Source organism: Mchenga conophoros, linkage group LG1 (genome assembly GCF_057382185.1).
Source record: "Mchenga conophoros isolate Kocher_MC1m ecotype Shallow Benthic linkage group LG1, M_conophoros_male_GT1.1, whole genome shotgun sequence".
Classification (NCBI taxonomy): domain Eukaryota; kingdom Metazoa; phylum Chordata; class Actinopteri; order Cichliformes; family Cichlidae; genus Mchenga; species Mchenga conophoros.
Genome location: NC_140526.1, coordinates 31,364,556 through 31,377,561, shown reverse-complemented (window position 1 = coordinate 31,377,561; position 13,006 = coordinate 31,364,556). Strand labels below are relative to the sequence as shown.

The 13,006-nt window shown below is 41.0% G+C and overlaps 1 protein-coding gene across 1 annotated transcript; it reads right to left on the bottom strand.

The window, feature by feature from the left end:
- Positions 1–734: 734 nt before the first annotated feature.
- On the bottom strand, positions 735–11,185 carry snx1b (sorting nexin 1b). Its single transcript, XM_085275052.1, has 15 exons — positions 11,031–11,185; positions 10,400–10,547; positions 8,122–8,246; positions 7,921–7,987; positions 7,757–7,800; positions 7,527–7,668; positions 7,361–7,439; positions 7,158–7,233; positions 6,946–7,059; positions 6,659–6,752; positions 6,296–6,501; positions 5,650–5,793; positions 2,588–2,668; positions 2,060–2,131; positions 735–1,901 (listed from the first exon to the last, which is right to left on the bottom strand). The coding sequence occupies exons 1-15, from the start codon at positions 11,148–11,150 to the stop codon at positions 1,851–1,853; spliced, it is 1,563 nt and encodes a 520-aa protein (XP_085131178.1). The 5' UTR covers positions 11,151–11,185; the 3' UTR covers positions 735–1,850.
- Positions 11,186–13,006: the final 1,821 nt, after the last annotated feature.

Below are 13,006 nucleotides of genomic sequence, written 5' to 3'. Positions count from 1 at the left end.
CTACACCCCCTGTAACTAGGGCCCCTGAAAATAAGCCACTATAACTAGTCTCTATCATGACCTAGCACACAGTAGTCCTTTAAGCTGCATACCAGATACTACTCACCAATCCCACCATATTAAACTCTGCAGCTTCACTCACAAAAGACGGGCTACATCTGCCAAAACATGCAATAAACATACTGAACTTTTTGCCTGTATTCTGCACTTGTGTTCACGTCCAGCCTTCTTCCACGACAGATTCTTTAGTGCTTTTGCAGGTATCAGGTTAGATAGAAATGATTTTTAGACAGTTGTTCCATCACACTTCAGCAATAGGAAAACATCAGTTAATCTCAATTTCCATAATCTAGAAATTTGAAGTCACTACTCAAGAAATCTCTGTATCACAATCTCTTTATGACTGCGCATGGATAAAGGAAGATAGTCTAGGTGTAGCATAGACAGCATGAGCTAGAAAATGAATAAGTTGATTAAGTTAATCTTATTCAAGTAAGATCAACCTTTTTAAAGGGTAAATTTAACTTGATAAAAACTTCAGCGTATAGGGATGTGCATTTTGTTTTTTGCAGAAGTCAAAACCAACCTTCAAAATCTTTGTAAAGAGGACAGTGCTAACCAGTGGTCAATGTTACATGTACAGTATAAGTCTAGAAGATCACAATTTATCTCAGTTCCCCAGTGAAATGGAAAATCCCACCAAACACATAAAAAAACCTCACATAAACAAAAACAAGTGTCCCAAAGCTGAACTAATGATTTATTTTGTACATCTACATGTACAGCATTTTCAGGAAAACGTGTGTACTAATGCAAAGTGGTTACAAAAATAAAGCACATTCTTACGTAAATATGACATGACAGAAAAACTACACTTACAAATGCTGATTAAGAAAATAAGGGACCATCTCACTTGAACGTCTTTCTGTCATTGTTAGACAAGTTTCTCAAAACAAAAAAGAATGGTTAGCAATCTGCACAAGTTCTGTTCAGTGCTTTATATGTGCACACTTGTACATGTCAGTCACTTTCATGGTTCTAGACAAATCTCTGGAGCAGTTCCCAGTGGTTTCCTTTAGGCCTCCACGTCTGACAAAATAGGACCAAATATATACTCTTGAAGAAACTGACATAAACATAACTATCATATGTGTCACTGTAGAAAATACTACCAAAGCAGAGGTTACATTTTCACACCCTGCGCTCACTGTAACAACTTATATCATTTTGTAACGCCTCTGACAAGCTTGTAACCTTGTCAAATCTGCCTCTATCATCTAATACGTAATCTATGATATACTGTTTGAATGTGCTAATACTCCTGGTACATGGCCCCAGTTATCAATAGTGTTTGTTTGATAATATCAAAAAAACCTCTTGAAATAGAACAATTCATTTTAGTGCATCAAAACATTATCTGACATGCATCAATCTGTTAGTGTGGAATGACTCACATATGCCTATCTTCTAATGTAAACTGTAGGCAATGCTACCTTGGGACAGTACCTCCATGTTAAAATAAACAAGAGACATAAATATATATCCCACTGACAGGACGGTGAGTTTTACAGACACTCGTGTCCCTGTTAATCTCTGCTGGATTCTTGCTTTATACCATCTTAAATCAGAAACATAAACAAGGCAATATACCAGAGAAATGCTGTGGAAATGTGGCGCTTATCATACTGAAGTACTGTACAAGATAAGAGAAGACTATGTCATTAAAAAGACAAAAGAAAAAAAACGGACGGAAGTTTCTTGTGTGTTTCAAAATTGTCCTCTCAGTTCCTGCTTATAGAGGTAAAGTGTTCAAAAAGGCAGTCGGGGTCTTTAAAGAGTCTCCCTCTTCATCAAGCTATCGCTTTCGCCTCAGGCAGGAATGCCTCCCAAAACTTTATGAGCTGGAAAACAATCAGAGTGAGAAGAAGACAAAAAGACTATTAAAACATTTTTTTAACAGTAAGATGTTAATCGTTACCGAAGTTTAATAGCCATGTTCGTTATCCTCACAAATACTTGTACATGTTGGATATGATGCTTAATATAGTTAAGTGATTACCCGCTGTTGGGACTGCAGCATTGCTTCCAGGTATTTGATTATCTGGCTCTTGAAGTCCTTGGCTTTCTCTTTCTGAAAACACAAGAGTTGTCACATCTAAGGTTCAAGCCGGCTGTAGGAATTTCTGGCAGAACTTCCCCTGTTTCTGAGGTCAAAAGGAGCTGAAATCCAGCAACTTTATTGTGAAGAACAACCCACTGTAGCTTTTGGCTTTCATCAGCTTTCACAGTCCCCTAACATCATTTATTATTACCTGCTCTGTTCTCACATTCATATGAATCAGTGCAATCTGAAGCACTGAATCTGAAGAATGTCAAGAAAAGTGCAGGGATGAAGTGCATGTTTGAAATCAACTATCTTGAGTTCACAATGAAGTTGCTTGTGCTACTGGAAAAACCGTAAGTGTTCACCAGGTCAAATAGATACAGTAGCACTCTTAACATTCCAGCAGTGACAAAATGAGACACAATCATTCTACTTTGATACTAACTTTTGGTGACACATTAAAAGAAACCCTTCCCAACATACCTCAAACCTGAGAACCTCCTTGCGTACAGTCATGCCAATTCTGTCAAAATCTCTCTCGTACTGAGTAACCCTCGCCTCCCACTGACGACACAAAGGGAGAAAAAGAAACAAATCACCACAACTTGCAAAAGATGACAAAACACAAGCTAATAAATACAGAGAGACTACAGATGACTGTCGACATTGACGGAAAAGGGTGAAATCCACTCCTCGTAGTGAAATCAAAGAGGTGATTGAAGTGTAGACTTTCAGCTTTAATTCAAGGTATTATACAATAATATTGTCGTAAGAGTTTATACTGGCTCAAAAGCAGTTGCTGGTTTCCTTCGTGAGTTTGAGTTCATGACAAATTGAGGAAAGGTCAGGAATTTGATATCAGTGGTGATGATGCGAGTGAAGGATGCCGTCAACAACAGCTTAGTGGGATGGTAACTGTAGGAGTGGAAAAATAACCAATTCAGTACTTTCCAAAACAGAATGAATAACCTGGGCCCTATTTCAGGAAGTCGGTTTAGAAAACTCAGAGTGAAAAACGATACTCAGGGTTGAGTAACCCCGAACTGTCCAACTCGGAATATTCGGTTTCAGAAAGGCTGATAACAAGTAGTTCAGTCAACGCGGAGTTGCTTTAACCCCAAGTTAAGCGTTCGCACGAGGATACATAAAGCCCTGATTAGTGGAGCACAGATTAAGCGAGTCACCATGGAGACGGAGGGAAAGAAGGCGCGGTCAATGTATTTTACAGCGCTTGAGGCCGAAATTCTGATGGCAGCATATGCCGATAACATGCAAATTTTGCGGGAAAAAAGTAACACAGCCTCAGCTGCAAAAGAAAGAGAGCATGCATGGCAAAACAAAGCCGACAGAGTCGATGCGTGAGTGTTAATTTAAACATTGATCTAGGGATTTCCACCCATTTAACACGTTATTTTATTATATTTTATTTTATTTTGTATTTTATACATTTGATTTTGTGATGTGATGTGAGCGCAGGTGCAACCCAACAGGCCCCAAACGTTCCTGGCAGCAAGTAAAAATGAAATATAAAAATATAGTCCAAACAGGTAAGGTGTAATTGTATTATGAGCCATAGTGCTTGGTCTGTTTGTCCGATGTAAATCAATTGCAGTTAGAGGCTACATTAATTTCCCCTCTGTAAGCACTTATTGAAATTATCTGAGCACATTACAAGTACATATTTGCTTACTCTGTATGCTCAAATGTGACCTGTTATAGCCAACAGAAAAAAAAGCGGAGGCCCGAAAAACAGGTGGGGGTCCTCCACCACCACCACTCACAGAGCCTGGCCACTTGGCTTCCACATTTGTGATAATGTTGGCAGCATCACATATGATCTTCACAGTGCAGAGAACACAAATTAGCATCCATTACTATAATGAAATAATTTGTTAGTTTGAAATGCTACAGGGAACTATGTACCTGTACATTAATGCTGTGGAAAGACTTCCTGTTCACATAGTCTCCTTCATTTACTGAAGGAGCAATGATTGGAATGTGAGTGCCATCTGTACAGCCAATCACGCCTGGGAACCGTGAGAATAAATGTAAAATTTAAGTAGTAGTTCAAGTATCACCACATCATGAATTAAGTTTTGTTCATCCTGCTACCTGCAATTTTGTGGAATCCCTCTTTGATAAATCGTGTGGGTCTATGACCGGGGAACACCACAAACGAGTACACGAGACGTTTCAGTGCAACTGTAACATTCCTGACTGCCCGACAGACGGTAGCCTTGGAAACGTGCTCAGCGTCACCAATATTATACAGAAAGCTCCCGTTTGCAAAAAACCGAAGTGCAATACAAATAATATGTACAGAACTGAGAGGATGTCCACGATGTGTCACATGAGCAATATTAGGCCTGAGGATGTTATTCAAATAAATTGTAGATTGTGCTGAAAAACGGTAACGTTCACACAGAAAATCATCAGGAAATGATAAAATGTCCAAACGCGCTCTAATCACTCTCTCCCGGCGGAGAGCTCTGCGGAGAATTTGGGCTTCAACATCTGCTGGCTCTTCAAGGAAGGAGCACGCCATGTCTGACACTTCCTACAGTCAGGTTTCTGACAAAGAGGCGGAGAAGGTCAGGGTTAGTTGAAGTAAACCTGCTAGGGGGCAGGTTAGCTTCACGGAGTGTGTCGTCATAGTAACTCACTCAGAATTAATCTAAACTCGCTTTGTGAAACCGAAAACCCAGAGTTTTCGTTAACTCAGGGTATACTTACTCAGAGTTTGCACTAAACCGGCTTCCTGAAATAGGGCCCTGGTGAGCTACCAGCACCAAAAGAATATGACACACAAAGTGAATTTACACACTAAACTGCTTCACAACATTGGGCCAGCAAACAACACTGTAATGGAAGAATCGAACAAAAAAACCCACAAAATGAAACAAGCCAAAAAAACAGATGTATTTTCTAACAGGTCAACGCAACAACTTGTTAAACCCAAGTGTAGCTGACAACCCACACTTCAAATTAAATTCCTTCAGTGTCGTACTGATGTGAAATCAATTCCACTAATGACAACACTCTAACAGATACCAAACTATATTAGTGTTGGAGCAGTTCAATATTAACCTATGTCAGAAATTGGTGAAAAAGCAGCTTCACAGTGCCATCTTACAAAATAATCCACAACCATACAGCAACTTGTTACATGGATTTTCGGTTTGCAGCTTTTTTTGCAATCTTGCTGACAAAAAGAACTAAATAAATGAACAAAATTACTCTTACATCTCCACTTTGATAAGAAGCTGATAATTTAATAAAAGCAAAGAAAAAAAACTAAATGTTTATATATTTGAAGAAGCTGACATGTTGGTAATGGGAGTGTCTCCGAAATCAGAACAAGATGTCAAAGTATTTTAAATGAAACTTTTTTGTTTGGGTTCCTGTAACCTGTTTGTCAAACTGGCCTGATCAACAATCTGCTGCAGGAGAAATTTAAAAAGAAAAGAAAAACCTTTGAAGTTCATTTTGGTGTAAACTAAAGACTTTGAGTGCTGCATTAACTGTGTGCTCACTGCCACTGTTACCTCAGTGATCTCTTCTTTGGCCTGCTGCAGTTTGTCGGGTTTGTTGGCCCACAAGAGCTTGGCCTCGGCCTCTCTCTTCTTTTGGAGTGTACTCTGAGCCTCCTGCCACCTCTGCCACGCCCGCATGCGCTGGTCAAAGCAGCCCTGTGGACATCCATTTTTAGATCAGACAGTGGTAGTAGCAACACCTGATCTTTCCACGAAACACAACAGACAGCTTGTCTGCAGTAAAACTGTGACCTTGCACCACGTTAAAGGTTGGTTACAGATCTAAGGAGAGCCCTTATTGTTGTCGTTACTTCCTCAAGCGGTGCGATTCGAACATAAAGCTGTGCATATCGCATCGCTCACTTGCACAACATTAAATGGCCCTATTCAGACACTTGATCGTACATGTATAGGTTCTTCTGCACTAATGATACTGCCTTCTTTTCTTTTTTTTTAAGATTTTTATGTAAATAACTTCATTCAGTTTATTTAGTTTTACGAGAGAAATGCAACATAAAATACTCAAAAATTACCAACATCAGGAAATTCTCAAATCTTACTTTCTCTGGGATGTCGCCCTCATTTCCCTCAAGAAATATATTTCTTCCCATCTACCCTATCCTATCCACCATCCTAACAGTACAAGTAGAAGGCTTACCCGCACAGCACCCAGCAGGCGGATGTAGTCACCAAGCAGTTCTGCAAAGATGAAGAAGTCACTGGCTGCCTGCTCCTGATGCAGCTGCTCCATCTTGTCCTCCACCTCTGCCAGCTGCGAAAGGGCCCGTGACAGAGCTGTATTGTCCTCAGAGTTCCCAAGCATGGCCAAACTTTTGGCAAACACTGCTGTGTTCCCACATAGCTCTGGTATTAAAGGCGGAAGCAGAAAATATATTCAGACTACTTGTTTCACCCTGAAAGAACTGAAAGACAGTTGGGCTGAAATGTTTTCTTTCCCTAAATTAATTTGATAAACGATGCAAAGAAAAGCTCAAGTCAATAAAAAGCAGGTGAAGCTCACCTTTCCTGTGAATGACAAGGGAGTCAACCACGACATGAAGCTTCCTGAGCTGTTGCTCCTCATTCTCCACCTCCTGGAACTTGTCCTCGAACCACTGAGAGACACAGAATAAACATCAGCAACCTCTTCATTGTGTTTAGAATGGCAGATCTGTTTGATGCCTTCTGCTGGCTCCACAGATCTATCAGGGTCTGTTCCTACTCATCCTTATGCAAATTTACATTTGGAGGCCACATGTGGAACGGTATGTAAAAACTAAACACTTCAGCCCTCTTTTCAGCCCTTACAGTGTCAGACTCATTCATCTTGATGGTCATCTTGTTGACAGCATCTGATGCCTTATTGATCATTTTGAGGAAACCTGCTCCACTCAGTGCTTGGGTGTTCACGGCTCTGGGCAACTGAACATAAAGCATTCCAAGAATTATACATTTAAAATTCAGCAGTGACCAGTCAAGTATTTGTCCCATTCCTACTTTTTATATCTTGAAATACTCACGTCTTCTCTTTCCAAGAACTCACGCACATCAGGATCCTGTAGTAAAGATGGGTGAGACACTACTCTCTGAAGATACCTACATAAAGCACAGTGACATCAGGGATGAAGTGTGTGAAGCAGAAAATGTAATAAAAAAAACAACAACAAAGAAACTAGACATGACGTTAATAATGTCACTGTGTAAATCATATATGGATCCACACCTCTCCAGAGCTGCTCTTCTCCTCTCCACAAACTCTACTGATGATGGATCATCCATTCCCACCTTCACTTTGGTCATTCCTGTTGAACCAAATGACACGTGTCACACAGCAGGGAGAGAAAAAAAAAGTGCAGAACCAAAGAAAAAAACAAATGCCTGGCACTCACCTACAACACTTTTCTCTGGTGGTAGTGGAATGATGCATCCATGGAGTGACTGCTTGACTGACAGCTTTTCATAAAGGCCCAAGAAGTCACTAAAGCGCCTCCTCACAGAGAAGACCTTACTCCTGAACATGGGCAAGGAAGTCTGGTGGAAGATCAGTGACAGGACATGAGAAAGGCACAACAGCAAAAGCTAGTGAAAGCCACGAATTAACACAAGCTGGATTATATACCCTGGTGGATACTTTGTAGGCCACATATGCATTCATGCCATCCCCTAAAGAGGACAAAAACATCACACAATTAGCTACTTTACAATTAATAACATTAGTTTAATCTACAAAATGTAGAAGGTTGTATGATGAAAAAAAAAAAAAAAAAAAAAAAAGAGACTGACCGATTTTCTCTGGGTTTGTGACAGCAACATCCACATCAAAACTGTCCTTGGCTTCTTCCTCTTCCAGCTACAACCAATAAGAAGACAGCAACACAACTCATACCTTGAACACACCTAAGCCTTTGCAGCGCAAGCATTAGAAAAGCATTCACGCTACTGAGATTCTCACAAGTTCTTAGAGGGCTCAGCCGTGGCCTGTACCTGCTCCAAGGAGGTGGGCTGCATGGCTGCGGGGCTCGGAGTGAATGTGGAGGCATGTCGAGGACCAGAGGGCTCCTTCCGAGCGGAGCTGCTGGACTTGTCTGTGCTCAGTTCTACGTTTGTATCTGGAGAAAGAAAGCCTTTTCATTCATGTTCCAGACTTTTACAGACTGGCTGTCATTTCTTGCTGCAAAAAGTTTCATAAATTCAAATTCAGATTTATTGTGGTAGCTTTTGGTGACCAGCAGCATCTACATCCAGCCTTAAGCCTCTTCTGATGACTGACAGCTTATGTCTACTCATAACTGGATTTTCATTTCAATTTTTTGTGCAGTGTGGTTTGGAGGAAAGGTAACAGATACTATATGAAACTAACCAGAACAAGCTTTGTGAATTTTGTGAGGGAATCTTGATTTCTGGGAAAAATATTCAGGAAAAAGGCAGACATCTCCCAAACTGGGGTCACAGATGCATAAAAATGGTCAGCTAGTAAGCTGTGGTGTTTAAACGGTGCTCAATTGCAGGGGTGGGAAGTAACGAAGTACAAATACTTCATTACTGTAATTAAGTAGAATTTTCAGGTTTCTCGACTTTACTTGAGTAGTTTTTTCCTGACTACTTTTTTACCTTTACGCCTTACATTTTCAAAACAGACTCATTTGGGTAGAGTTATTATTTCGTCACTGCGAAGCTCCAAACATCAAACTGATTTGACCCTAAATAGAAACATGTGGAAGACAACCCTGTTCATTTATTCATCACCAGCGGATGTTGCATAGAAATAGACAAAAGAGGCAAAACTGTGCTATAGTCTGGGATTAAAGTGGGCCAGTGGGTTTTTTTTTTTGCCACAACACCGGAACGACTGCGGGTGTCAGTGAGTTGCAATTGCAGTACTTCAACATCTAGCTGGCCCTACTGAAGACAAAAGGTTTGGCGCACAGTGTATTGCTAGCTGAAGGTCCAGCTGCTGTATTTCAAAGGGAGAGAAAAGAAAGAGCTAACTTCACTCAGAGATGAAAGAAAAGTTGCATAAAAATCATTTGCAGGTTAGTGTATTATAAACAGGTTAGTTTGTTGTACTGTGATAATTTAAAGTAAAGAACAGTGTGTGACAGTGGTCAGAGTTAGGTACATCAAGGGTAGCAGGGAAGAATCTGAAGTTAAACTGATGATGCTTCGGTCATCGAATTCCACCTTCATTCCCCTGTATAGTGTCTAATATGACGACAGCATAAACAGTGTATTGTCAGTGTAGAGGATGGAAATGAGCCAGAACAACTCAAACTTAAACAACTGTTAAATTCAGGTGTGTAAATCCACAAAGAGCAGCTCAGCAGCAGGAGTTATACAGTTCACCTGATCACAGTCTGCATATTAAGAACATCTACTGGAGCTCTCAATAGAAATTATTTTGAGTTGTGTTTCTTTTCCCATATTAAGTCATTACAACTGATTTTAGAGCTCCTGCTGAATCCACTTTAACCTCTTCCCTACTCCCAAAAATTTCTGTTCATCTAGATGTAGCATTTTCAGTATGAGAAACGTTTCCTCACTCATCCAAGTGACCTGCAGTCAGCTGAGACTGAAGAAGTCACTTGGACAAGTGACAAAACTTTTCTCCCTCTAAAAACGCTACGTACAGATGAACAGAATCAACTTTTTGGGATTTCCTTACCTGGATGATTGAGCATGCATCGGACTCTTCCCTACTCATTTTCCTGTTTAGAGTCAAAGCCATCCTCTATACTTTCCCCTTCTCTTCATTGAGCTACTTTTATTCTCTTACTTTGAGTACATTTCATACCCTGTACTTTATTACTTTTTCACTTCTACTTGAGTAAAGAAGTTGAATCGGTACATCTTTTCTAACACTAGTATCTACTGCTGTAGTCCATCTGCTTCGAGGTCTTATGTGTTGTGCATGCAGAGATGCTCTTCTGCACACCTTGGCTGTAATGAGTTGACTTGTTATTGCCTTCCTATCAATATGCAGCAGGGTAATTTTCCTCTGATCCGGTCGGATCTGCAGTTTTTGAAATACTCTGAACTTTCTGGCACCAACTACTATGCCACATAAACTTAAATCATCAACATGTTTGCATAATCTTGAGTTGAGTAAAGCAAGCTGTCACCATGCTTGTTTGTTGTTGTTGTAGTATTATGTTATCTGTGCAAGATCGCCATGAAAAATGATACAGTCAAGAGCAAGAAGCTGTGGATGCTGCAGAGTCACGAGTGAACTGGCAGATGTTGTTAGGGGGAAGTGTGTCCTCACCAGCAAACAGATCGTTGTCATCGTCGGAGTGAACTCCGTTGGCCTTGGCCGCTGTGCTGCTGGCCGCCTCCTCGCTGAACAGATCTGAAGGCTCCTCGCTGACGCGGTCGGGCTGAGAAACTCCCCGGCTCACAGACACGGGGTTACTCTGCAGACAACCACCACAGAGACGAGCTGTCATTACAGTTTGCAGCCCGTTAGGACAGGGGCTGATAAGCAGGGTGGAGTCATGTGACTAACGGAGCTCACCAAATTTTGATTTATTAATTCTGCTAAAACGATAAGTAAGAGGGGCTTGACTGTGAACGAAGCCAGCGTTTTAATTAACAATTAACCAACGGGAACAGGCCGAACAAGACAAAAGCAGTGATAAAACCTATTACTTGGTAATAAAGAGAGGCCAATTTTAACTCTCAGCCAACTCCGGACACCTTTACAAATCACTTTCGCTGCTTCCAAAGAAAACCTGCCCGTATTTCGCGACTGTCCGTCAAAGCCTCAGCGTTTTGGGATGCCCTGAATGCAGGTCAGTTGAGATATAAAAAAAAATGCAGGCTTTCTGACTCTGACTTAATGCAAACCTAAAAACACACGTCAATTTGTTACTGGTGTCACCGAAGCGGGAACCTACGTTACTAACGAAGATGTCCTCGCCCTCGTCGCTGTCCGCGTCTGCCATGTCACACAATCCCGGCTCTGACTCCTCTGCTGTGGGGAAAGGAGGTGGGTTCCGATCCGAGCTGGCCGCCATATTCCCTGTTGTGAGCGCAACTGGCGTCCCGGAAGTGAAGGGGGGGCCGGCGGTTGAGCGGCTGCAGCGACACCTGCCGGTCACTTGGTCACATTACAGCCTCGGAAACCACTGCACGTTGTAACCCAAGAGAAACAGTGTCTTTGATTTCAGATTGCAGATTTTTGCTGAGAGTGTGCTTCTTAGACAAATATCTAAAAACACCCCCCCCCAAAAAACAAACAAACAAACAAACAAAATTTCCAAACTGTTTGCTTATTTGGCACCGTGAACAATGTCTAGAGCGCATATGTCAAAATATGTAATTTTATGTTCCTCGCAAAAGTTTGTGCATGACCGTTAAAGTTTACTTAAAGTTTACTGTATGCGGCTTAAAAGCGCATGCTGACCGTAAACTACATCTCCCACAATGCATTTCGATTGTTTGAACCTCAATGCCCATGGTACCAGGAGCTAGAGGGACATGAGGTACCGCCAGATCTGTTATTTGATTATAGACATGTGTGGTATCCACAGAAACGTCAAAGACCAAAGACCACCAAAAAAGCAAAAACGGCTTAACGATTAACAAGCAGCTAAACAGATTCCGCAAAAAGATGTAAACACAAAGCCCGGATCTCACCTATACAGGATATGCCCATAGGGTGTGAAAAGCTGACATCCCACAGATTCCGAAACGGCAGGTTTTGTCACCCTCCAACCAAAACTCACTGAACCAGCAGCAAAACAAGACCACTACACTTCACGTTTGAAAAACACTGTAATGAATTTCCACTTACTTTGCCTGCCTTGTTTCCACCCATAAATTCGCACTTCCTTCACAGCACCATCTCTCAGTGTGCTTCAAGACCATAGTTTCCCAAGAAAATTCTCTATTTTCTGCCTTATTTGCTTGCTTATTACGCACCAATCTTCCGTTGTATACAGTGTTGTCGGTCGCTGCCCTCACCACCGCCCCACACACACACACACACACACACAAATTATATCTGACAAGAAAGCCTAATTTCTACAGTTCAGCACCAAAGAAATTTCAACTTTCAAAATTTATACCAAATTGCGAAACGCTTAGCTATGTCTGTAATAAAACCTCTGTAACGTTGTGAAAAACGGAAGTTTGTTTTTCCACTTTCTACTATAGAAATCTGTTTTTTTATGACTACAGTTTTAAAACAACAACAACCACACAACAAGGAGAGTCTGGGCAATAAGCTACCAGAAAGTCTCTTGTAATTGTACACATTTATATCTTACAATTTAAGTCCAAAGAGTCATGCTGACAGAGTTCTTTCTTTGTCACAGAAGCTCTTTCTTTAACATGTAGAAAAACAGTTAAATGTGTGACTTCTTTACATTGACAGAAAGGGCAGTTTCACTGGTCCTGCCGCTTAAGATCCAAGTGGGCTGTATGTGGCCCGCAATGTAAAATTAGTTTGACACTCCTGGTCTACATTCAGGTGACATGATTTTACCTGTTCAAAGGTGTAATTCCCATAGGAGTGCACTTACCACGTGACCGCTGATGATCAAATGTCAGTGTTATGTGGCTAGATCAGAGGGCAAAAACTGAACTTATTAACCTGAAGGTTGGGTGTTTGTACTGAACTGTTGCATTAGACTGTTTTAGTAGTAGTGAAGCAGTAGCAGGAGACTGTCAGGCAGATGGTGGTGTTCTGCAATTCAGGGCACTTTGTTTCTTAAATGTCTAGAACAGGGATGTAAAACTCATTTTACATTACGGGCCACATGCAACCCACTTTGATGTTAAGTGGGCTGGACATGTTAAACTCACCTTTGTGTCAGCGTGCAATTTCAACAATATATCTCAGTTTTTATACATGATATAGAAAAGTTAC